General features: G+C 45.1%; 2 protein-coding genes across 5 annotated transcripts in view; one reads left to right on the forward strand and one right to left on the reverse strand.

The window, feature by feature from the left end:
- Positions 1 to 25,824, forward strand: part of LOC115771699 (rho GTPase-activating protein 7) — a 93,189-nt gene that overhangs the window by 55,008 nt on the left and 12,357 nt on the right. For 3 of the 4 annotated variants that reach the window (XM_030717517.1, XM_030717516.1, XM_030717519.1), the window contains 5 exons: positions 2,338 to 3,050; positions 13,346 to 13,972; positions 19,366 to 20,006; positions 20,076 to 21,003; positions 21,464 to 21,506. In XM_030717517.1, the coding sequence (XP_030573377.1) occupies positions 2,338 to 3,050; positions 13,346 to 13,972; positions 19,366 to 20,006; positions 20,076 to 21,003; positions 21,464 to 21,506 (2,952 nt within the window). Of the gene's footprint in view, positions 1 to 2,337; positions 3,051 to 13,345; positions 13,973 to 19,365; positions 20,007 to 20,075; positions 21,004 to 21,463; positions 21,507 to 24,253; positions 24,399 to 25,824 lie in introns of those variants that run through there. The other variant, XM_030717520.1, reaches the window with a different exon arrangement.
- LOC115771631 lies at positions 8,181 to 11,718 on the reverse strand. Its single transcript, XM_030717430.1, has 4 exons — positions 11,165 to 11,718; positions 9,218 to 9,609; positions 8,490 to 8,995; positions 8,181 to 8,456 (listed from the first exon to the last, which is right to left on the reverse strand). Exons 1-4 carry the CDS (start codon positions 11,704 to 11,706, stop codon positions 8,181 to 8,183), a joined length of 1,716 nt encoding a protein of 571 aa, XP_030573290.1. The 5' UTR covers positions 11,707 to 11,718.

Below are 25,824 nucleotides of genomic sequence, written 5' to 3' on the forward strand. Positions count from 1 at the left end.
TCGCCCACCATGTAGAGCAAAGGCAGAGAGAGTCATTTCCGTCAGTGAGTTGTGCTAATTAAATGCCGCACAGACAGCCAGAAAATGGCTAACTGCGCACACATGTCGCCAAGTTGGAGGGCTCGATTGTGACTGTGACTGTGACTGGGAAGACCTCCCATGAACTTTCAACGCGCCTCCCACACACAATCACACATGCCACATGCCACATGGCAGCCAATTGCCAAATGTACCGTTAGCGTTGCACAATTGAAATATTGCCAAAAAGGCAGAAGAAAACTGCAGCCCAGTGTGGGCCTGCTCTGGCCTGGGTTCGCTTAGCTGGCGGCCTGCCAATCGCCACAAGACGATCAATTGGTGGACGCTTTCCAGCTGACTCCAACCAGACCCAGACCCCCATAAAATGTAGCCAAACTGTCGCTGTCTTCGCTGCCTGCCTGCCTGACTGACTCGTTTGCGTTGCTGATTTACGAGCTCGCCACGGGTCGTTGTCGTTGTGTAACGCATGCGATTCAGAATTTTTAAATGCCAAACGCTGACCAGCAGCAGCAACAGCAACAGCAGCCAAGACCCCAGCCAAGCCACAGATTGAGCCTGCCGGTTGCTGTTGTTGTCGCCAAGTCGCGACGGTGGCGGCGACATTTTAATCAAGAAACCCAATCGAACGCACGCATGCGCAATAAAAACAAAAATAAAATCAAACCTATAAAATCAACAACAAAAATACTTAACCGTTTCACTTACACACACACATAAGTACACACATTCCGGCCGGTCGCCTCCTGGGTTCTCTTTATGCGCTCGATTGGGGGCTGGCGACTGGCGACAACAGCGACTGACGGACAGCAACAAAAAGTTCACTTGATCTTCAGACGCTTTGCCCCTATGCGAATTTAAATGCGATTTATGGCGATACCTTCGCCTATTTGCATTTCCATGTGGGCTGTACATAGCGCAAATGTGCCGAGAAGTATTGCGAAAAATGAGTGTACATTTGCCACAATATCAATATCTTTGGGAGGTTACATGTAGTCAGAACCTCAGCACCAGATATACGGAAAAAACCGAAATGGATATTAACTAGTCGATATTCAAAAAGTGTATCCATTAATATATTACATTCGCTAATGGGCTGAAATGTGTTCTCTAATTACCTTAATGATGAAGGTGCACAAATTTCACCCGAAAACATAAAGGTTGATTATTCTTCACTTAAGTCATAATTAAAAAAAACATTGACTTTATTTTCAATTTGTCCTCTAATTTCGGGTTAGCAAAAATTGCTTTATATAAAAGCAGAGTTTTAATCATTTTTTATTAAACAGAATTTTGTTGTGTCCAAAATTATATTTTCAATTTTAAATCATCTAATGCTAAACCTATTTTTTCAAATTTTTCAAACCAAACCCATTTTGTGAGGAATCCATTTTTCGTTTCTTATCAATACAATTTATTAGGAATTTTTGTGACAAATTTTAATTATTTGTGATAAAATTGTTTTATTAAATTCCTATTCCAATCTGCATAAATATCGTATTCAAAACTCTATAAGTATGAAGGTGACTCGTATTCGTTTAATGGCTGACAGACTCGTTTTTCACTTCTGGTCCGTAAGAACTATATCCGACATGAAATAAATCCATTGGCACAGTTGTTGTTGTTGTCATTATTGTTGTAGTTGGGTGCGGCAACAAGTTAAGCAAACAGCGCGCCAAATAAATATTGCGAACAATTGAGAGCATGGATAAGCTCTGAATAGTGTGAGCAATATTATCAAATATGTAAATAATTGCTTGCCATTTGCTCGCCATCCAGAAATTAATTAAAACATTTATACACACACACTTACATTTAAGCACACAAAAGGCAAAAATTGGAAAAACTTAAGTCCACACACATGTGCTGGGTATGTTGCGAAAATTTATGACAATTTAAATGGCGTACATTCGGCGCACAATTTGAGGCGATTAGCGCAGAAATGTTCGCGGATTTGGCTTAAGCGGCACAGTGGCACGCCGATGCTTGCCACATGTGGCAGCCAAGAGTTGGCGCTTTTTGGCGTATTTTGCACATTTGGCGCAATTTTTCATTTGCTGTAAAAAAGATTATGAAAATGTGTCTTTTGGGCGCGCCAGTTGTGCGAAGTGTTGCTGCAAAATATGATCAACATGTTGCGGCAACAATAATTGCAGCAAATTTGTATGACTGTGTGTGTGTGTGTGTATGTTTGTGTGCGTGGCTTGGCAGCAGTGACAACTTTATATGACTCGCTGAAGAATTATCGCTTAAATTAAACACTGTCTCACTACTTCTCTTCCTCTTCCTCTACCTTTGCAGAGCAACAACAAATTGGAGCCAACGCGGCGCGGCAACATGACAGCGGCAAGAAATTTAGTAAAATTCAGTGCAATACAAATCAAAACAACATGACAAGCGATGTGAAAAGTGCAATTAGCAGTGGCAGCCTCACCACCACCATCAGCACTAGCCTCAGCACCAGCAGTAGTCAGCAGCAACAGCAACAACATCAAACGCTTATCAACGGCAACACAACGCCGCCGGCAACAGCAGCAACAGCAGCAGCAGCCAACACGTCAGTCTCCAGCGCGACTATCGCAACTGACACGACGCGCTACAAATCGGGATTAAGTGATGTAGCGGCCGACGAGGACGTTGATGATACAGTCAGAGCCACATCCACAGCCACTGCAACTTCATCTGCCACTCCTGCGCCAGCTGCAAGCGTTTTTAGCACCGGTTGTGCAACTATGCCGCGCACTCGCCAATACGGAAGCAATTCTGCAGGAGCAGCGGCAGCCAACGCCATGACAGCTGATAAGAAATTCTTAAGCCGTGCTTCACCCGCCGCCAACACTTCAGCATCGGCTGCAGCTGCACCTCAGCAACATCATAAGCTGCAATTTGGCGATAAGGCCGAATTCAAACTGGCCGCACTAGACAATCTGGACTTGGCCCATAGCCTCGACCTGATAGATGACGACGGCGAGGATCCATATGTTGCACTCCAGGACTATTTGGAGCGTGTAAAGGTAAGTGCTGGGCTTTTCAATAAGCTGTGAACTTCAACGAATATTCGTTCCCATGTTGCGCCATTCTCGAATTGAATTCAGGCCATATTTAGGCTCGTTTAACTTGTTGCTGACTGAAAATATTCAATTTCATAAATTTTCACATAATGATAAGCGACAGTTGCTGTCGCCACACACATTTTACTTGCCGGTCCCCTTCCTGTCTGCTCCTGCCCATCCCCCGGCAAACTGTCCCCTCGCTGGTCTGTCAACAGTGCGTGATTTTGCAAATGATTATTTTGCGTGACAGAAAAATGTGTTAAAGCAAACACAGTTGGGGCGCAGCGGCAGCAGCAGCAGCGTATTCGTAATGTGTAACGCATACGACGCGTTGCACGCTCCGCTTTTGGTTGTTGTTGGTATTCGTTGCTGTGGTTGTCGTTGTCGTTAGCGCTAGCGTTGTCAGCGTGTACATAAAATGTTATGTTTCTGTACCGGAAAGCGCAATATTACACACTCAGAGACACATCACCGTCAGCGTCAATTCCAGAGACAGCGCCAAAGTCAGCGTCAGCGGCAACGTCAAGCGGCCGGCCGAAACTTCAGTTATTTTTATAACTGTTTCGCATGAAATTTGTCCGCAGCCAAGTTGCTTCTTTGCCCTCAGCGGAAGCAGCGCACGCACGCGTTGTTCATTAGCATTGCGTTTATGGTTCTGCGCAGTTCGACGCGCTCTTCGAACGAAAATATGGCAAAAACGCGCCCAAGACGCGCGCGTTTCTCGTATGTTGCGAGCATTTACTAACGGTTCCACTAGTTAACCTAAAACAACGCCTGCATTTTAATTGAATTAGCATTAGACTGACCCGATTATCTTTATCCGTGGAAATAAGACGGGGATTCCATTTATATCTAGACCAAATTCACTAGCACGTATTTATTTTTATGAATTTCCCATAAACTGATCTTGTTCTTGTTCAATTAACCAGCCTCTGATCTAGTTATTTTTGTGTCAGAAATGGGTGTCACCTAATTGATAGAAATCTTAGGTGAATATAAATTGCAGCTAAGCCACTTATTGTTTAACAATTGTTTTTATTTGTGAACTGTTTGAATTCGTTTTAATATGAAGCACATGAAAAGCGCTTTTCAGCCGCACGCATCTTTCTAGCGATTCATGGTTGTACTCACATGGGATTCGTCTTACATTTAGTTTTGGTCAATGGCAGCCAACAGGCTGCACGCTATCTATGCACATTTTATAATCAGTGTCATCACCTCAACACCCATCGAGCGACCAGCCACGCCCTGAGAGGCGTTACATGCGTTGCGTGTGTTGTTGTTGCTGTTGCTTAGCTGGCGTGGGCTGTCGGCTTATGGCTCCAGCTTTGGCTCTGGCTCTGGCTCTGACTTTGGCCCTGGCCTGTACTAGCTAGATTTAAACGCCTTTTTTCCATAATTCAGCTGAATGCAGCTAATTTTTTGGCTAAATTGAAATTATTAGCCGGCAACTGTGGCTAATGATGACAAAATGTGTCACAGTGCTGCCCACACGGGGCAGTCGCTTTCTTTTGCTGCTGCCCCCGCCGTTGCCACCCCGCGAGGCAACATTTGTGCGGCGCGGCGCGTTTATTATGACAAATAGTGCAGCACTTTAGCTCCAAATTGCCGTTACTCGTAAGACTCCGGTAAGACGCTTGTTGTAGTCGTGGCCTTAGGCTTAATTTGCCTAGTTATGAAATGCGTTTGTGGAGGCGGCAATGGCGGCGCTGTTGTTGTCTACGTTGTCGTTGCCTGACCCATTTTGGACGCGCCAGCGAAGCGTGCAGCAAATCTGGTGGGCTGCCTTTGAAACAGATGCAATATGACAAGCGTTTGGCAACTCGTTTTGCTTCGCGCTTCCTGCATCAATTAGCGTTTGTGTTGCATTTCGGCTACAAACATATATACATAATCCATAATTTAACTACGGCACACACCGATCATAATTGACGCGGCCGACGAGTCCATCAGCTCAATCAAGCCTTCAACGTCTAACGTTTTTAGCCATTCAACAAAATCTGATAAGCCGTCGACAACAGCAATAACAAGGCTTGCGTGTGTTCTCAAACGATTTTAATTATAGATATTGACAATGCGGCAATCTGAAATTGAGACGTAAAAGTCAGCAACTCAGCCAAAGCTGGGGGAGGAGCAGCTCCTAGGGATTGTCTCAGCTTGAGACGGGCGGTTCAGTGAACCCACGAAATATCAGCCAATTATGCGAATGCTGTTAATGAATGTGGGCGATGGTTTTGCCTTTAACTTATCTGCGAGTCTATAACTTTATGCAACGGCTTTAGCTAAAGCTGGAGCTGGGTAATTTGCGCCTGCAACTGCGTCTGCGCAGCTGCCTAGAGAAAGTTGTCTTTGCCCAATTTGCAAATGACGTTTTTTTGTCAACGTCAACAGCGAACAGCAAACGGCAAACGGCTAAGGCAAACGGCAAATGGCAAACAAATGGCAATAAAAGGCAGTGCCAGCGTTGTGCACGTTACTATTTTTGTCAACCAGGAGTTGCTGCCGTCTCTCAATGCAGACAATAAACCAGAAATCGCAGCCATGCGCCAAATGAAGCCAAAAAACAAAGACACAAAAAAAATCAACAGTGAACAGTCAACAATCAACAATCAGCAGCACCATGTTGCAGCGCTGTCATTGCCACAAATCAAATGAAAGTGAAGCAACTCTCCAACTGCCCAACTGTTCGACTGTCTCTGAGCAGCTTCTACAATTTCACCAGCAGCAATCATAATTGCAGACAGCAATTAAGCTGCTGTCAAATATTGCCAGCTACTCATGCTGCTCGAGTTAGTTACAGTTGCAGTTGCCTGTTGCCTGTTGCCAGTTGCAAGTTGCTGCCGTGCGCGCAATTGCCTCACCCTCGCCTCAAACTGAGCCTGTGTCTAAACCTGTGCCTGGCGTGTTGTCAACAGCGTTTGGCTCATTCCAGCATGGCTGACAATGCGTTGATATTTTCCGACAAGCAAATCAGCTGCAACAAAAAACCATTGCCACAAAAATTGCGCCAATTTGCTGAGACTGGACGCGACTCGGCTTTTGCTGCCGCTGCACGGATCGTACGCTCCGCCACATGGCGGTTTTGAGCTGGACACCGACTTTCTTTTTGGCCTGACATATGGCTGGGCTTCTTTTTTGTGGCTGCCTCGCCAAATGTCAGGCCCAAGTGACACAAAGTAGTCAATGCTGTTGTGGTATCCGCTTGAAAGTATTTGCAGCCTTAAATGCGCAAACTCAAATCCAATGACATTTGATTTGTACAATCTTCACTTTTGACACATTTGGTTCAAATCCAATAAAAGTATGGTCACGAACATGAGTTTTTGCTTTTCAATTTTATTGGCATAATAATTTGAGCTGCAAGTGGTTGGCGATTGTATAGGTTATTGTTAAAGCCAATGACAGTTTCTCATGTTAAGTTCAGTCGCTTTGATTTAAAAGACTTTTTACCAGCTTCTAAGCTGAAAGATTATCAATTAGTAACCTTTATTACTACGATTCGTCTCATGTCGTCCGCCTCTTAACTAGCTACGAATAGACTTAGGTATAATATTTTAATTTATCCACATTTCACCTACTTTTATACCTATCCATTCAATTTATTTAGAATATCTTAGCTTGCGACATAAATCCCTTAAAATGCCGACCCAACTCACAGCAAATCCTAATAGCTTCCCAGTCGATCATATGATATGCCTACGTCTTTACATCATAGTAGAGCTGCACGTGTGGCTCGCTTGACCACTTTGGTGGATCACTCAAAGTGTCATTGCCCAGTTGAGTGCCCACAGCACCACAGCAACAATTGTTGCACTCATTTTTCTAGCCAAACGCAGAGTTCGGTTCAGCTGTGGTGGTTGCCCCCAGACTCAAGTGCCATTGAAATTACAATGATCTTCATATGTTTTTGGACTGATCGCAAACGTCAAGCTACCAAAAACCCGAATTCAGACTCAGGCGCGCATCTGCTTAAAGTTTGTATAGATGTGTGTGTGTGTGTGTGTGTGATTGTGTGTGTACTGTGAGTATTATTTAACCAATTTGTTGTTGGCTTCTATGACCTTCAATGGTCATTTGTACAAAACAAAGAGCTGGCCTGGCCTGGCCTGCACTGAACCAAGCTGAGTTGCCTGACTGCTGCCTGCCCTGGTCTGGTCTGACCAGCAGACTTTGCGTCTCTCCAAATATTTTGACGTTGTTGTCGATTTGGATGCTGACTGCCAGCCAGCCAGCAGCCAACTGGTCAATGTCAATGTCAGAAATTCGTTGAAGTGGAAAAATTCAGTTGCTGCTGTAACGGAGGCTTAAAACCTATTTGGTTTTGCTTTTCCTCTAACCGCCAGACGGTAACTGGTTGACTGATATTTTGTAGGTTCAATGCTTGCTAATAAGCTAAAGCTACAGCCGCTTGATTGATGTGCGTTTTGGGGATTACATGGCAGCAGCAGCCTGACCTTAGTAGTCACAGCTTTGTTAATGTTAATGCTGCTTCTGCTGCTGCGGCTGCTGCTCTTGCTGTCATTGCTGTTGCTGTTGCTGTTGTATTTATTCTATCTGGCTGCATATCTACGTGGCAGACATATCGCTGCCTTGGCATCGGCATCAGCAACTGCGTGCCACGCCCGCGTCTCCGTGTTGCAGCTGTGTGGAGTCTGCGACCACATCTGGATCTGGGGTCTGCGACGAACTCTAAACTTGAATTGCTAGCACAATGCTGATTACATTTACCGATAAATTAGCCAATGAATACAATTAAGAAAAACAAAATGAATATAAAAAAGCGATGCCCAAGAGGCTTTAGAGACTCTAGAGTCTGCCACAAGGGCACAGACCTTCACAGCACAATTCTAGAAAGGCCCCAAGGGCAAATGGCAGCTGGCAGCAAGCATCGCACCAGGCACCAGGCACCGGGGGCAGACATGTAACCTTCGATAATTTCGATTTACTAAAAATCAATTGCAGGCTTACATTTATTTTTGGTTTACTTTTTACAATCTGACTGAACCTTCGTGCACTAAAAAAAAGAAAACGACACTTGTGTGCCTAAAGGAAGTTCGCCGAAAAGTGCTCAAACCACAAAACGATCGGCATTTACATGTCCAATTGGCCATAATCCATGTCAAAGTCAGTGTCATGGCCAGTGGGACTAGCGTTGAGCCCCCGCGTTAATTGTGTCTCCCGGGCTTCGTGCTCAGATCGCTGCCAGCGCTGATAGCTTCTTGCTGGCCAGTATGTTTTCACCTGCTGTTGCTGCCTTTGCTGCTGGCGCATGCCCGGGCGGACAATGAAGCTCAGGCGCTGCAGTTGGTCCGGCTGCTGTTGTAAATTTGCTGACATTGATCTTGTCGAGTGCAATCTATTAGCTGGCTGCGGCGGTTGCAGTTGCACTTGGGTCGTGGCTAGACGTTGCCATCTAGCGCCCTCAGTTGCATCCCCGGCTGACATTGATGTCTTGACTGATTGATCGTTACCATTAATTTCATGCGTTGACATTCTTTGCGGCCAGTTGTCGCCTTTGTCGATGTCGTTGTCGTTGTTGTTGCTGTTGTCACTGCCGGACTGTAGTTTTCCCCACATGCTCGCCGGCAGCAGACTTGGCTTTGCTGTCACTTGCCGCTTGCCGCGATTCGGAAAGAATGGATCGTCGACGTTGTAAAGATCACGCAGTTGCAGTTTTTTACCGCGATGTGGAAAGAAGGGATCGTCCAGTTTGAAAATGTCGCGATGCTTTTTGCCGCGATTCGGATAAAATAGATCGTCATACTTGAACAGATCTTTGACTTTGTCGCGCTTGCCGCGATTCGGTACAAAGGTCTCGTAGCGATTCAACAGCTCCTCCAGATCAGGCGTAGTGTGCTTACGGCCCCGTGGTGGTATAAATGGATCGTCCTTTAAATTTAGATCATCTATAAACATAAAGTGAGAGGAGGGAAAGAGAGGGACCCACTTAATGTGTGTTGCAATGGCCAGAAAAGTTGTTATTATTAAGAATATACCATGCCACATGCATTTAAAATTAAACGAAGCAAAAATAGAACTGAGCAGAAATGAACTAGAGACTGGTACTTTGTAATTTCAACACCCTGGTACTCGTTACGCCCAGGGAATAATGATTTATGCATGCTCACCGCCCAGTTGGTAGCCATGCTTTAGATTTTGCTTCTCGCGCCGCACCAGCACATAATGTGGCTCGTCGACAATCAGCGGCGGTTCCAAGTGCCCCGAGAAGTTGAACTTCTTCCATATGAACATGCCCGGGTGATAAAAGTCTGCGGCACTGCCGTTCAAATCATCAATTGGATGCTGATGGGGATACAACAGCTGCATGGCCCAGTGCAGGAACTTCACCAAATCCTGTTCGCCAGTAAGCAGCATAAAAACCTCGTTGTTGTTGTTCTTCAAGTTAAGATCTTCATTGGAATCATCCAAGGTGTCGCCAGAAGCATCAACATTGCCGGAATCCAGCTGATCCTGCATTTCATTTAGCTGATGTCGCAAACGTGCTACGGCATCTCTATTTCTGTTGGGATGAGAAACCGCTGTTTGAAATTCTATAAAAGTGTCTGAGCTGAGATTAATGAAGCATCATTTGTAGCGCAACGTCAGTTTAAGGATCGTCATTGTGCATCACTTCTTTAAACATTTTTCATTTAGTGCGTGGGCCGCATAGGTTTCAATTACACGTGCACGGCAGTCGCTGGGTTTCTCTTTTTCTCACATACAGTGCCTGCCTAAAATTGATGAACATGTTTGTGTACGTGGGCTGCCTACAACAATGGCAGCCACTATAGCAGCTGACCCAGAAAAGCCACCAAAGCCCCCTTCTGCTATGCAGAATTAACTATGGACTTTGTGTTAATCTTGCTGTCATGTAGGCTCATCCAATCAATTGTCAATTTTAGACAATTCCCTTTTATAAATTGCTGTGTAAAATTACAAATTAAAGGCACAAAAAACAACTGAAAGTTATGCGGGCTTAAGTCCAATTAATCGACGCATTTAACAAATCAACAAAGCCACACAACGAAGAAAACACAAGAAATGATTAATTGTAATTTAATAGCAGCACCCAAGACCAATCATTTTTCAACGCCCTGCTCATACAATTTAAATTATTTTAGAGGAGGTGCCTCGACTATCACGTATACCCTTTACATGTGATTAAAGTTGACAGGACACGGCGCATATTCTGTTTCGAGTATGTGAACTATTCTGGCTAGGTGAAAAAAGGAAGACGCTTGTGGAAGTATCATACATATACATGGTACGAGACTCCAGTCGTGGCCTGCTTCCTCTCACTTGCCAAATTTCCAATTTCAGACGCTTATTTAGTGTAGCTAACATTAGTTGTATGCCAATATACCACTAAAATCTTTTAAGACAGGGTATATTATTTATAAAAATGCCTGTATCTGCAAAGCAGACTTAAAACATATCAAATGCGTGGAATAGGTGTAGGGTATATGAATTAAGCATAATTATTATAAGTCACAATGGAAATTTTATGGACAGACAACAAATTCCTCACTTTTCGCAGGACGGCAAGGGGGCGTCTCCCTTTCAGCTTTTATGCTGAATGAAAAGTGAAACGCTGTTGTAAATGCACATTGCAAATTTTTCGTTTTGTTTTCGTTTCGTTTCGGGCCAATGAATTTGCTGACAGTTGTTATTTAACGAAAATTAACAAAATAAATCAACATATGTACGCGACGCGGTGTTGCAGAAACAAAACTGCAATCGACGAACTGATTTTTTCACGCCCATTAATTGGTTTTGCGTGTTTTTGGCTGACAGCCAAATTGTCGACGATTTGTTGCTCTTATTGTTGACTTTTTACTTTACGATTAAAACCTGGCGCCCAGGCGCTATATTCAAAAGGTTTACCCCGAACTGAACCTTAACTTTGGGCTTAACGCGCTTGATAAATTGCAAGCCGCCTTTAATTGGCTTACAAGCGACTTGCACCAAGGCGAGAAAGTTTTTTGGGCACTTTCTGGGACTACCTTGAACCCTTTGCCATGTAGATTTAACCCGAACGATTGCCACCCAGAGGTACAGAGACATCCTGAGCTCACCTGATCGTCAGCATCGCGCGATGGTATTCCCGTGGACAATTGCCGTTTCCAGGCTGGCAGCGACTGGCCCAGTATTTGTGTGGCGTGGGCGTGGCAGACTTCAATTCAAGTCCATGGCCATGTTGCGGCGCAATTTCCTGCGGCGCTGATTGCCGTCGTGCCTCTAAATCATAAGCCTCGCTCAATGCTTTTCGATTTAAATCCGCCGGCTGTTGCTCCACTTCCACGCCGTCGTCGTCGTTGTTGTAGGCCAACGTGTATTTGCCAACCTCGGATGCGGACTCCTTACTGTGCGCAATATCGCGCAGTGAATCGCTGCCGCTGTCAAACAGGACGCGTGCATCCTTTTTCCAGCGCGGATGCTCGTGCAGCGTTTGCTGCTGTTGCTCCCGCTGCTGCTGTTGTCTCAAGGCCACCACCTCCGTTGCTGCGATAAGCGATGGTGGCAAAGATAAGACCACATTGCCTCGGCCGTTGTTGGCAAAGCCGCCGCTACAATAAATCGCCAGGCAGACACAGAGCCAGGCGAGCGTGAGCCTCATGCTGTCTGGACTGCGCGTCTGTGGCTGTTGTGGCTGTTCGAAGTCTGCCTCTGGGCTGCCTCGATCGGAATGGCTGTTCCAATTTTGCCTCGCGTCGGGCACTTTGATGCTGCGACCGCTGTGTTCTGCTCTTAGAAACTGAAAGTGGCTGCAGAGCAACTTCACTTTTTATAGCCGCCAAGATGCTGGCTGGTCAGTGGCCAAGTCTACACGTGGAGTTTTGGGAATACGCTCTGGACCTTAGCCGCATGTGGAGGACCACGCGTGTGTGGCCATTGTTTGTCCAGCGCATTCCACCATGAAATTAAACTCGAAAATGTTAGCGTACTTATGACGCGCTTTATCGAACTGGGAAATATGAATGTTGCCACCAGAGAATCTTCTAACAGAATCAGAATACGCTGTGACACATTTCTATGCCCTAACCCTATGCGGCATATGTTTTATGGGCCCACAAAGAGTATCCAGAATTGCCATTTAATTTTGCCTTAGCTGCCCAGTGGGCGGCAAAACAAACCGTTAGCTTTCTGTAAACAATACTGTTGATTGCTTTGGTCTATTTTGTAGCCTGGTCATGGGAAAGGTTTTTGGCACAGCCTGGTCTCTGCACAAATTAGCTGACAACTTCTCACACGAGCAGGACAAATGAGGCAGCAGCTCTGCCAAAAAACATTCCCAGCGATAAAATCTCCGTCGAAGACCAAGCGGCCATGGATGTGGCCGCCTTAGACGCTCCCCGTCGGCGCTTTCTTTTATGGCACAGCCAATAGATGGGCTCTACCTTTGAGAATTTATTACTTGCTAATGCTTGATCGCATTTGTCTGCAACAAGGGCTGCTGGGGCTTCAACAACAACAACAACAACACAAACACAATTGCTGAGTAATGAGCTCGGCACGTTATTAATGTCACTTGGACCTTGTGCTGCGGCCAGTTCTCGTTCCCATTCTCGTGCTGGAGCAACTCTTTTGTATCTTAGGGCCACGTTTTTTAATTAAGTAATTCGCTGACTTTGTTAGCCCTGTGGGTCCTCTGTCTGATCTTCTTTAGAAACTGCTCTCTGCTGCTGCTTCTGCTGCTTTTGTTGTTGCTGCTTTTTGTTTAATCTGGCTAACAAATTGCTTCATTTCAATTTATTTGCATTTGTTGTTGTTGCTGCTGCACGTCTCAGCTGTTCTTCTTGTAGCATTGTTGTTGTTGTTGTCTGCAGTTCGTGGCTGCAGTTTTCTTTGCTCTCTGCTTGAAAAACCTTTTTCTGCCTTTGCGGTCGTGTTCTAATTTATTTGTCTTTGATTGTGCCCCATGTCTCTGTGCCTCAGTGCCACAGACTCAATGTGAGTAATGTCTGATCGTGTCTTTGCCTATCTGTATCTTTCCCTCTCTCTCTCTCCCTCTCTCTCTCTTTCTCTCGCCCTCTCATTCTTTCTGTTTTGTTGGGCAAATTAAGCAAACATACATCATAGCTCGATCCATTAGAATCTTGTGCTCTGGGCGCAGCGCGATTAATAGAGTCTCCACTACCGACTGCTATTGCCTTTGATATATGTACGCAATTAGAGTGCTAATCAAAACCAATCGCAGCCAGCAGCGCTCTGAATTTATGTGCAACTGCAACTAACAACTCGTATTCTAATTGCAGCTGGAAATCAACGAGGTCTTCGAGTTACGCAAGGCGCAGCGCTTGCAACAGCAGCTGCAGGAGCAACTCGAGGCAGTGCGACAGGCAGCAGCGGCAGCCAAACAACTTGATGAATTGTCGCGTTCTACGGAATCTGATAGCGGCTTTGACAGCAGCAGCACAACGGCAACAGCAACTGCAACTGCAACAACAGCAACTGCAGTAACAACATCATCAACAACAGCAACAACAGGCAGCAACAGCAAACCAGTGACAACTAAACTTAGAGCCCTGCCGCCGCCACCGCTGAACCCTGGCACAGCCTCATGTCGACGTCCTTCGGCTACTAGCCTGTCGCCTGTAGCTGCCCAGCCGGATGATGTGAACATTTGGGCAAACAAATTTCTACGTGATTTGGACAATCTGATGGGTGGCGATAAGCTGCCACCGCATCTGGCGTCCATGACAGGCACAGGGTCTGATTCAGCGTCGACCAGCAGTTCGCCCACATCCAGGACAGCACCCATGCTGCTATCTGCAGCAGCCAGCGCAGCCCTGCAGAGTCGCTTTGGCAAGAACGCGGTAGTCAGCGAACAGCAGCAACAACAGCAGCAGCAGAACGGACTCGTCTTGAAACCGGAGAAGCATGTAAGTTAAACGCAATCATAAATTCAGGCACTGAGATTTCATAATATGAAATCGCTTGGATTCTCTTGTAATCTCTCGCACGATTTCAACGTGAGGCAAGCCCAGCATATTTTATGTAGGTTAGATAAAAAGCGCTTAAAACAAAGGCATTTAATCTAAAGCCAAACAATGTTGTCCACACATAACGCACAGCGCCCCCCCCCCCCCCCCCTTTTTTTTTCTCGAAACGCCCCGCAAAAGTGCGGCACGAGCATATTCCCCAAAAAACAGAGGAATTTTCTCTCAAGAACTGCCGCCATATGTGCCATGTGCTTTACCCCGCGGCTGTGCCGGATGTGCAAGTGAAGCGCGTGAAATTTATGAGCAGCAATGCTGCGAGGGGCAGGGGAACAGGGTCCAGAGGGCGGTGATAGACAGTCACTTCCAGACTGCCACTTGAATGAGTTAAACTTTGAACTGTTGAAAAGATAGGGAAAATATATGGAGAATAAAACAGAAGCGAGTTTAATGACTACCAGTTGCATTTGGGCTGGAATGAAGAAGATTCGTTAACTTGAAGCGCTATAAAATGTGTAATTAAATTAAGCTAATTAGTGAACTCTTTAAAAATCAACTATTGAAAGACAATTGATGAGTGGAAGCACAGAAAATATTCCCAAAAAAGAGAAGCTCATTAATTTGTTACTTTTTAAAAAGTTGAACGCATAACAAACTCAAGACTAAACTGATGCAACTGCATCTATTACAACTCTACTAGGCAAAGACACAACTCGACTGCGGTCATCAGACGCACACTCACTCACACGGGCTCAATCCACACTTACTCGATGACCCACTTAATCCAGACATTAACCATAAACCAAAGCCCAGAAACCGAAGCAACTTGTTAGCTGTCTCTGGCTTATCATATCAAATAGATCTAATTAAAACATTTATAAGCCCAAGCAGCTCATAAACGGCACTGAGTTTGTGGTCTCTTGTTGTTTGTCGTCTGTTGCTTGTTGTTTGTTGCATACGCTTAGCATACATTTCGCTCAGAGCTCGTTGTGATTATCTATGGTAAAACCTCAAAAAGGCTGCTGCAGCTGTAACAACAACAAAGCAAATATTAATTTTCAAAACGCGTGCCAGTGGAAAAAAAACACAACACCAAAATACCACAAAAAACGAAAAAAAAAATTAGTACAAAAAAATGATTATGAGTACTGGAGTTGCATGTGCTCGACTAGAAGATATCGCATAACCATATCTTTGTTTCAAAAACCAAATATAAGTAGGTATATCTACGTATTGTCGCCTCTGAAATCGACATCTCGGTGTTGTCCTCATCCTTATCCAATATCATAAAAGCTGGATGTTAACTTTTATCTAAGACATCTTTTTGCACAAGCCTTTGATACCCCATATCAATTATTTTTACTTGCGGCAGGGTATGAAAACACGACCTATTGCTCACGTTGTTATTGTAGGCCACAAAATTTCAAAAGCGAGTTAGGTAAATTTCCATTAATCGTTAAACTGCAGAGGCGCAAGGAGCCCATAGTTTATATATATATAAGTATAATTATTTTATGTATATTCCCGCACATTTTCTGTGCTAATGATATGCATGTCTGCTTACCCTTTCTACTACTTATTATCTCTGTTGCTCACTCTGTCTGTCAGTTGGCCCGGCTTTAACTTTAGGTACAACAGGAAACTCATGTCGACTCTGCTCTGTTTTGTTAAATATTCCATGTCATGCATGAAAAATATTTGGCGCAATTTCGAGCATGATCCCATTGCTAAAAGCAAAATCTGTTGCCAAGCTGCAGCAGCTGTGTGAAATTGATTTCCTTTAGGAATTGCAGCAGAATATGTGGGGGCTTGCTTGACATTTCGCTGCTGCTGTTGCTTCTACTGCTGCTGCTGTGGTTTTACCCAAAATGTAGGCAGTCGAGCTGTCATATTTCGCAGTAATCGGTCGAGTAAAAGTCCCAATTAAAAACGCTTAAGCCCGAAGACTGCAGTGCACTAATTATCGCCGAGAATGTGGTTCGCTTCTCAGGCACCACAGTGAGTCAGCCGGTTAGTCAGTCAGACGGAGCGCTGGCTGGATGATTTATATGCTACCAATAGCTGTATAAATCAAAGACAGCACACAACAAGCAGCAACCTTATCGAGGACACAAGTGCGTGCCTTGATTGCCAAAAAGGCCACAGACAGACCCCATAACGGCCCGAGCGAACAAACTGTCAACGAAAGTAAAGCAAAAACAGATGTGTTTTCATTCGAAAGGTGGGCCAGCGAATTGGGTCAATATGCCGCCCTGCGGCAGAAACTCAAACAAAGATCAAAACGCTGGCAGAGAATACTGCAGAGCACTTCATTTCGCTCCTGCCCAGCTGTCAGCACTGTGGAACTGTAGCTACAGCTGGAGCAGGCTGCTGTGCCAGACCAAGTGGAACCCAACGCCCCAATTTAGTTGCCCCTCATGATGTTTATGAGACGCGCTCAGATTGCTGCGAAAGTGAATCTTCGCATGTGTGGCATGCAGTGCAATCCAATCCGCGGTTAATGATGACGAGCCATGCAGATGGGTAGATGGGGCATTCGCTGTAAACACAAAGGCCGCGCGCACACAAAGCTTTTCACGCATCGCAACCAGCAACAAACAACAAGCAACGAGCAACGTGTGCAACGTTGTTGCAACTCGCTGCTGCAGCACCAATGGACCGCGGACATTGGACAGTTTTGACTTAAGTAGAACTTGCAAATCACTGCAAGGCAAACAAACATGACGAGCAACAGTTGCTTGCAAAGGAAGCGAGAGGAAAGGCAGCCTGCGGTTGGGTCTTGCCTTAAAACGATGGGCAGGGCAGGCGTTTAAGTGTTTTGATTTGATAATTATTATCAGTGGGCATGCGTGACCGCAGGCGGGCAGAGGCATGTCCAATCGATTTGCGATTGTCTGGACAGGCTCGTACCACATTCTACATATTATATTGACAGGGGCGGGTGTACGGGCAAGCCTTCTTTCTGGGTCATACATCAATAAATGTGGAACGTTGAGGCGTTGCCTGCATTGCATTTGTCATTAAATTTTTGATATGGAGACCAACAAACGTGCATTGACAGCTCGCACACCAATTTTTCTCTCTCAAGATTTCTTCGAGTCACTTTTATGATCAATTAGTGGCATTTACAGTTGCCTATTTCCATGCATTGTCCACAGATAACCCCTTTAGGGCTATATATTGTGTCATTTTGTGTTCATTTTATTGCATTTTTCATTAACTAACCGAGGAAAACATTTCATTTGAGTGCGGCAAGTTGTCAGTTTGTTGTGAGAAATGTTCACATTTTATTGCATTTAAATTGGCTTTTGGCTGCGTTTCGGATATCGAGTTCTACTGCAATACAAATAAAATTGATTTTCCTTGTCACTCGCCCCAATCGTAGAATGCTTCAATTTCAATCACAACAAAATTTCCAAATCAAAATGAATAAAACTAGAGTCTGAGTTGTGGAGTAACATATGTAAAACAAGTTCAACTTGGGCCGCATAAATGAGAATTTTGTTTAGATTGATAAAATCGCTAAATTAATAGAACGAGCGACTGACAGACTCACTGCATCAATAAATAGCCATAAAATGTAAAAGTTTTATTAGTGCAATCGTATGATAAATTTTCGATCTACTATTCGGAACTGGAGCCGGGGCCTGGCGCACGATGGCTGTACATAGTCATGTGTGGATGCCCATAAAAGACGTGGCGGATGGCCGCCCAATTAATGCGTCGCCAGCGAGAGTTGGCGGCTCATTAACACGCAGTTGGCCCGTACGCCATGCCATTGGGTATTGGTATCGGCATCGACAATGATATCGAGCCTTTATTAATAATTCATAGAAGCTGTTGTACACAGACTGCAATCGGTTAGCTGCTCCATAATGCATTACAAATTTGATTGCCGCATCTGGAACAGGCGCAGTTGCATTGGCTTGCCATATTCCCCAAGGATATACTTGCACTCATGCTCCTCGTGGCCAGGCTTGCTGACCGCATCCTGTGCGCAAATAATCACATTATGGGTATGCCATATTTGGATAGACGTCTGCCCTGAGTAAATATATCCTCGTACAAGCAATGTCAATGTTGGTTAATCGGCACACAATTATTCCTATTGAATGGCTGGATGTATATTAGTCTTAACTAAAGATATTGCAAGACTGACTATGATCACTCGGCTTACAAAACCTTTTAGTTCGCAAATCGTATTTGCATGACTGCAAGATATGTCTATACAATGCTTTCATTCGGGCTTAGCAGCCATATCAAGGCGCAAGAGCCAGAACAAAACGCTTGACGGTCATGTATACTAAATTTCGTTTTTCATTCTCCGCCAATCCTCTGTGTTCACCCTTCATATTGCTGTTACAGTTTCGCCAGGCTCGTTAGCCGTTTTACTGCTGTTACAGTTTCGGCCGCAAGCCCCCAAGGAGCTGAGATTGCTCGCGTCAGCATCAGCCACAGCAGCAACAAAAACAACAACCTGCTGTAGAGCATTTTTTTTTATCACACATTGATGCTTTAAGCCATGCACATACACACACAAACATGCACTCGCCAGGCGTTTTTTTTTTTTTTTTTGCTGCCAATAAATCATTTAAATCAATTTCCGCCTGTTGCTGCTTTTTAAAATGAATTTTTCGCTGGCTGTCGCCTGCGCTCGCAGCTAAGCAAAAAGCAAATTGTCAATCGCTTGCCAAAGGCTTGTAAATCGAATTGACATAACCAACTTAACGAATGCACCACGGTCACCACCCCTTTTGGCCAGCAAACGACCAGTGACAGGTACAGGTGACTGGTTGCTGACTACAGTGGATACTCTGCATAGTTCGTGGAAGGCTGCCTGCTATCAGCTGCGGCATATAAATCATAAGCCACAACAATAGCAAATTCTTTGTACACTATAAAAAACTGGTTAAAAGGGGACTTTTGCGCGTCGGCCACTTGAAATGGCTTTTAGCAGATTTCACAGAAAACTAACTCGCAGCGCAGCTTCTTTTGCCATTTGCATAAAATACGAATTCTGATTGTATACGTACTTGGCCGCAGCCACTTGACAACGCTCAAAAATGCCATTGATATTTCCTTTGGCATTGTTTTTGTGCGCATGCTGTCTTCTGGCATGCTAAAAACGTGAAAACACGTTGGTCCAGGCACCAGCTCCAGGTTCTCCCGTCTGCGGTCTCCAGCCTGAGCCTCATTATGCATTCAAGGTCCTTCGTCTTAAGGTGGAGGTTGCGGCCCCTCGAATCTGTCAGCGCTGTGTTGTGTCGACTTTTCTATATTAAACCTGACTGACTATATTTTAATTCGTTGCTTCCCTTCTTGGCTCTCTCTTGCAGGCAACCATTCCACTGCAATCGTTTAACCTTGATTGCGGACGCAGCGAGGTGGCCGCCAAGCCGAACGTTGCCTACATGCGGACGCTTTCGGCGCCGGGCGGCCATGCCACAACACCCAGAGCGGCGGCGGTTGAGCAGAGTCAACGCAAGAGTCTGGCGCTGTCCCCATTTAATGGCCATGCAGAGACATCAACGGCGGCAGCGATGTCAGCAACTCATAAGCTGACAAATTTCCAAAGTGCATTGAAAATCGAAGAGCGTACGGCGGCAACAAGTGCAGCAACCACTGCGACCACCGTGGACGATTTGAAATCTAGGCGACAGCGTCAATTCAGCGGCTTGGACATGGAAACGGCTTCCATGTCCATGCCAAAACGGGTGGGCATTAATCATGCAGCAGCCGCGACGTCGCCAACGTTGACGAACAGAAATGCTATAACCCCGCCACCAGTAAAGGCAGGAGGAGCAACAGGGGCAGCAGCCACAACAGCAGCAGCAAGTGGAACGCAGCTGACCTCGGCGAAAGGCGCCGCCACGCCTGGCTATCTGGTGGATGTGACCAAAAAAGGCTCCACCTCAACAATATGGACTTCAGAGGAGTCCATACTGCGCAGCGTTGGCGCCGTCGATGAAGACAACAAGTGAGTAACCAATGAAGTCATTACAAATATGTTCAATATTAATTTGTCAACTTTCCCGACCGCCCGCAGCTCCACTTCGTCGTCTTCGGCCTGCGAGGAGGCTGCCGGTGTGCTCAGCTCCGGCAAGTCCGGCATATCGCTCGACTCCTCTGGACTGGACAACGACAATAATGAGAGCGGCATTGGCACGGCCACCCCGCCCAAGGACATGTCATACTGGAAGAGCCACCATTTGCAGCATCATCATTCGCACCACCACCATAGGACGGGAGGCAGTGCGCCCGACAATGAGTCCGTAAGCAGCCTGGAGGCGCTACGCAAAATGAAATTCCAAAAGAGCGGCTCCGTGGCCTCCTCGGACGATCCCGATCTGCTTGAAGTGCTCAGCCTGTGCGGCAGTGGTGGCGAAGCGGCCAACGAGTCCCAGGACGACATGCTGGATGAGCAGGCGGTCAAAGAGTTGCCGAACAAAGCAGCTGCCGCCGAGTATGATGAGTGCCAGGATGAGTTCGAGCTGGCGCAGCATTACTGCGACTGCGACTGCACCGACGGCGATGCGAGCAGTGCCAGTGGTGGCACTGCCTCCATTGCTACGCCAGTTGTGCTGCGTCGCAAATACAGCGCTGCACCGCCCATCATGATGCCGTTGCCTTGTGTGGCGCGCCGCAGTCAGCGCAGTCTCTCGCTGGATCATCATCAGCAGCAGCATCAACTACTGCTGCAGCCACGCAAGCTGCTGCCACGCCACAATCATAAGGAACGCGCTCAGCTGTCGTTGGCGCTGCGCCAGGAACCCTTCCAGTCGCTGCTCTCGCCCACGGCCACGACGGTCACGCATTTACATCACTTTGTGGAGCTACCCTCGCCCAGCAGCGCCTCGTTGCACAGCGACACCGGCGGCATTCAGGAACTGACCACCAAGTCCAACTCGGCACCGCTTCTGCTTAAGGAGCGTGAGCGGAGTCGACGCTGCGACGACTTTGCCGCACAGCATTTGGTTAGTATCGAGGGCTGACATAAATAAAAAATGTATTTAAATTTAAATTTAAATAAATAGAAAATTTAAGAATAAGTTTATGTAGCAAACAGTTTATGCACGAGTTGAGAATTTCTAAATGAAGGACATTTTTTAATTGGTTTAATATAGAAATTTACTGAATTTATGAAAGTTAATGACAAATCTATTTAATAATGTCTGAGATTCATTCATATTGATTCAATATAAAGTTGTACTATAATTAGGGACTGTTTATTGACCTTAACAGTCATTACATAGCGTAACACAAACCAATTACTTAATTATTAACTAGATGTATGTGCATTGTAAACTATATTCTGACTGACAAATTAACCTGATCCACATTGTGCACTCGATATAAGCTGAGCAGCCCTCGCGCAAACTTGATCAACAGACATTAATATGTTCTTTTTTTTTCTTTTCCTCATCTACCCCACAGACGCTGCGCTATTCTCGTTCGCAGAGTGACCGCTATTTAGCAGGTGAGTGGCTAGCAACGAGTTTTTGTTTAGCTTTAAACGTATCTGTGCACTAAATGAGTTATTTAAATGGCCTGGCCGAGACCAAGATCAAGCCGGAGGCCGAGGCCGAGAAAAAGGCAACAGCCATCATGTTGGGAGGCTTGTTGATTTGATGCGCTGGTGGTCCTGCCAGCCAATTAGTGGCATGTTATTAAGCGTGAGTGGTTTATAATAACAGTGAGACTGCATTTCATAATTTCTATAATTATGGTCAGATATTTCTCTAGAAGCACGTTCATATATCAGTCTTAAATATGTGCCCTACTAGCCCACCCTTTGCGTCCGTCTGAACTTTCGTTTTCATTCAGCTGGCATAATTTGATTTTAGCAGCAAACAATTGAAGGCAATCAATGGCAGCAGCCCATTGCGACAGCTTAAAGGCGGGGGTAGCTGTCATTTAAATTACTTTCATGTTCTTTGGCCAACACCAACGCTAGCAACAAAAACAACAACAATAACAGAGCAGCAAGGGGCGGGCAGCCGCAGCTCTTTTGCCAATTTCCAACACTTCCGTCAACACTTCAACACAAATGGCGGACCAAAAATGACTGTCAATCTGTCATTGTGTGTGCGGCTGCTGGCCAACACATAAATACCACACGCACACGCACATGCACACATCCAATTTCATCTGCATTGTGAATGGCGATGGTTGGGTGGGTGGCTCCTTTTATACCAAAGCTGGCATATAAATGAACTAAAATTGAATCAACAGCAAAGTGCTCTCAGTCAACCGTCTCTCGAAGCGTTCAATAGATTGGCGAGGCCCTCTTTCAATTTCGAGTCATTTTCAGCTTGGATTGAACCAACGACAACAGCAGGAGCAGCATCCAACGATGACGTCAGAGGCGCCAGCATATAAAGCGCTTTTTTGCCCGATTATCTGCACGCGTTTTTATTTGCCTTTCGTGTGACGTCATTAGAGTGACGTCTGCATTGGCCGCATGCAAAGGTCATGCGAGAACAAGCTGTTAGCTTAGCGTGCCAATGTCGTGGCTTGGCCTTTAGCATCACTTGTATTTATATTGCATGTATCGCATTATGGCCATTTGGTCATTTCGACTTGACACTCATTCCATTTATTATATGCTCAGGGCTGTGGCTGAGGCAGAGGCTGGGATATGGACTTGGGCTTGTGTATGGGCATGGGCATGGGCATGAGAATTGGGATTGAGGCTGGGCTGCTGCTGCCTTTTGTTGTGGCTGTCATTGCATAACGGAAGCTGGCACCACAAGTAGCTGGCGCTTCTGTTGTTGCTTTTATTGTTGTTTATTTTTTTGAAATGATTAACACGCAGTATTTCATGATTTATATCAGATATTGCACAAATACAAATTACCAGCATTTATTTTATTTTTATTTATCTTGCTCATCGTCTGAGTAAATAAGTACTTTGAGATATACATAGATTCGCGCCAGCATGGAAATGCATACATCTTCATATATGTATTTCGCGCTGAGCTGTGAGCATGTGTCAATGTCGTGTTTATCTTACGCGCCTTGTCACACCCCCCATGAAATGCAATTAATAGGAAAAATGACTTCTGTGATTGGCTATGATTTCAATAGTAATTTGCTGTTTGAGTTATTAACCAGTTCAGTGGAAGCCAATCAAAGTCAGTATTGCGGAATGCACTTAATTAAACGCGCTCAAAGTTTTTATATAAATATTTCAATGCTTCATTGCGCAGAAATCATAAAAAAATAATAGAAAAGTTTGACCTTCAGCGGCTAACTATGCCAACGGCCACAAAAGCAACAAGCGCCCCGCCCCTTTTCGCCGCCTATCGAATGAGCAACAGGTGCAGTTGGCCATCGACTGGAAACTTTCACAGCCCATCTCACAATTCATATATGTATGAGGCCACAAAAAAAAAAAACAACTACATAAAACAAAAGCTGTCAGAGTCTATAGAAACTGTATTGGGTGTGAGTCCTTTTAATGAACATTGAAATGAAATAAGCAGCATCAACAATAAACATCATGACAGCAGTTATTCATTTATTTATTTATTTGTTTGGTTCGCAAGAGCCAAGGGCCGCAAACCATGTTTTTTTTTTTCAAACAAAGAAAAACACACACAAAGAATAATAATAATAATAAAAGATTGTGGCACTGATAGATCTCCATGGCTAGCGAATCACAAGTAGCACCAGCAGCCATCACAAGGAACAAGTATAGGCAGCGGCAGCAGCAGCAGCAGCAGCAGCCATCGCACACAGGCAGCCAGACAAGCAGCAACATTGCTCATACGCCCCGTTGCTCACTTGCTTAGCATTTCGGCTCGGCTGGCTGGCGTCGGGTCGGGCACGGCACGGACACTGCTCGGCTCGGCTCGGCCATTTTGCTTGGCGCGCGGGCAAAATTATTAGTGCTCTTACAGGCGCCGTGCACGGTAGACGCATTCGTGGCCGCATCGAGTCTGGGGCAGGCAACGGGAACGCGTCGACGCCAGCGACTCAATTACTGTTAAACGGTTTAAAGGTGTAACGGTCTGACGGTAATTCAAAGAAAACCAAAATTGTGCTGTGCAGTGCAGTGTACACAGTGCGTAAGCGTTTGCATGCAGAATGTGATTGATTTCAGAAGTTTTCTTTAGCGTTTTACACCCACACATAGGCGTAACTTTAGGCAGTTTAACTGCTGCCAATTACTTAATTCGTGTAACTCGTTAGCAAACGGTGACAAACGGCAAAACGGCTCTGCCAACATTAGCCAGAATGCAACGCCGCATGTCTGTATCTATACGGGAGTACAAGTTCTTTAGGAGCTTCTCCCAGAAGTTTGAGAACTGGCCCAAACGCAAGGCCGAGGCGTTGTGGCGAAAAATGCGCGAGCGCAAAATCGCAGGTGAGCAATTTGAACGATCGCAAGCACAAAAACATTTCCACTCAAGCCCAAGGGCAAAAATTATTAAATTTGAACTCGTATATACGGTTATATACAAAACAGAACAAAACAAGCCAAAATAAAAAGAAGAAGGAATACTACGACTGTGTATGGACGCGTGCCGCTTGCTGTTTATTGTTTTTCCACACCCCATTAAGAGGGTACCCCGCCAACTATTTTAGGAGCCAAGTGTGGCTATTTTCAGCTGGACCGCACCAGCACAGCCTGTACATATCAATCGCCGCCGCAACGCGCACAATTTAATCGAATTATTCATTGCATTATTAAGCGATATCTTTGTCTATGTCTGTGTCTATGGAAGTGGCATAGGAAAATGTAATAGGGCACATGCTGCAACAAGTTGCTGCCATATCATGCGCAAGATATGGCCAGTCTGTCATTTGCATTTGCTCCACAGCTGGCCACATCTGTCAGTCAGTTCAGTCAGTATGTCAGTCAGCTTGTCAGTCAGTCAGTCGGTTTGTCCGTCAGTCAGTTTGGCAGTCTGTCCCAGTGCTATGGCTACTCGTACTCAAAACCCCATCATCATTTGCGCTACGATTTCGCTTTTTTTACACCCAAGTGAAATTGCGTGCCAGTCAAGCGAGGCAATTCATTTAAATAAAGAAAATTGTTTGCATGTAGTAATAAATGGAAAAAATTATTATACAATTAATATGTGCATAGTATACGAGTACATATACCGTCCAGTATAAGTAAAAATAAGCCGCAAAAAGAAAATAAGTAATGAGCACCTGCCTCCATAGCTCGCGCCCCTCAAACGTATTCCGTGATGTTGTACAAGCATTCGGCTGCAAAAACAGTTCGATGTCGTTTTCTGTGAATGTGGCCCGAATTCCGCATGATCTGTCTCAGGTGGAATTGGCAGGTCAGACCGGAAGAGAATTAATCGTATCTTCTATCAAGTACACTGTCTCCATGATACAGTTTTAAGCAATATATGTATAGTCACTTGTCAAGATTGATTTAAACGTAATTGAAGCCAGGTCTAAGGACTGAGCATTCACTTGAACTTGGCCACATCGGCTCGTCAATATACGGTATGCTGATCATGAATGTATATTGCTTCTAGTTTCGCGACATTTTCTTCTCCTGTTAAAAAATGATTTCAGCAGACTTATTTAAACCAATTTAAACGCTTTTTAATTGAGCACAGGATATATAGCTGAGCACCCACCAAAACATGTTTTCTTGATTGTCAAGAGCAGCATTATGTAAATGATCTCTACCCTTTCGAAGTTGTTTTTCACAATCGGTTCGCAGCAGCGTTGAAGCTGGTGTTTAATTTAAATGGATTTTCCTTAACCCATTTCGTATTATAACAATAAAACGCATAAATTTTCCGCCGGTTGCCCGTGCTGTACGC

Source organism: Drosophila novamexicana, unplaced genomic scaffold, assembly GCF_003285875.2.
Source record: "Drosophila novamexicana strain 15010-1031.04,08,12 unplaced genomic scaffold, DnovRS2.1 tig00000108-arrow-pilon, whole genome shotgun sequence".
NCBI classification, from domain to species: domain Eukaryota; kingdom Metazoa; phylum Arthropoda; class Insecta; order Diptera; family Drosophilidae; genus Drosophila; species Drosophila novamexicana.

Bases quoted from the DNA above. Each gene is read 5' to 3' on its own strand.
- LOC115771631 (XM_030717430.1), bottom strand. From the start codon at position 11,706: ATGAGGCTCACGCTCGCCTGGCTCTGTGTCTGCCTGGCGATTTATTGT. The intron at 9,610-11,164 runs GTGAGCTCAGGA...TCATCCCAACAG, and splicing joins CGCGCGATGCTGACGATCAG to AAATAGAGATGCCGTAGCAC. The intron at 8,457-8,489 runs GCCACGACCCAA...CAACCGCCGCAG, and splicing joins GCGCTAGATGGCAACGTCTA to CCAGCTAATAGATTGCACTC.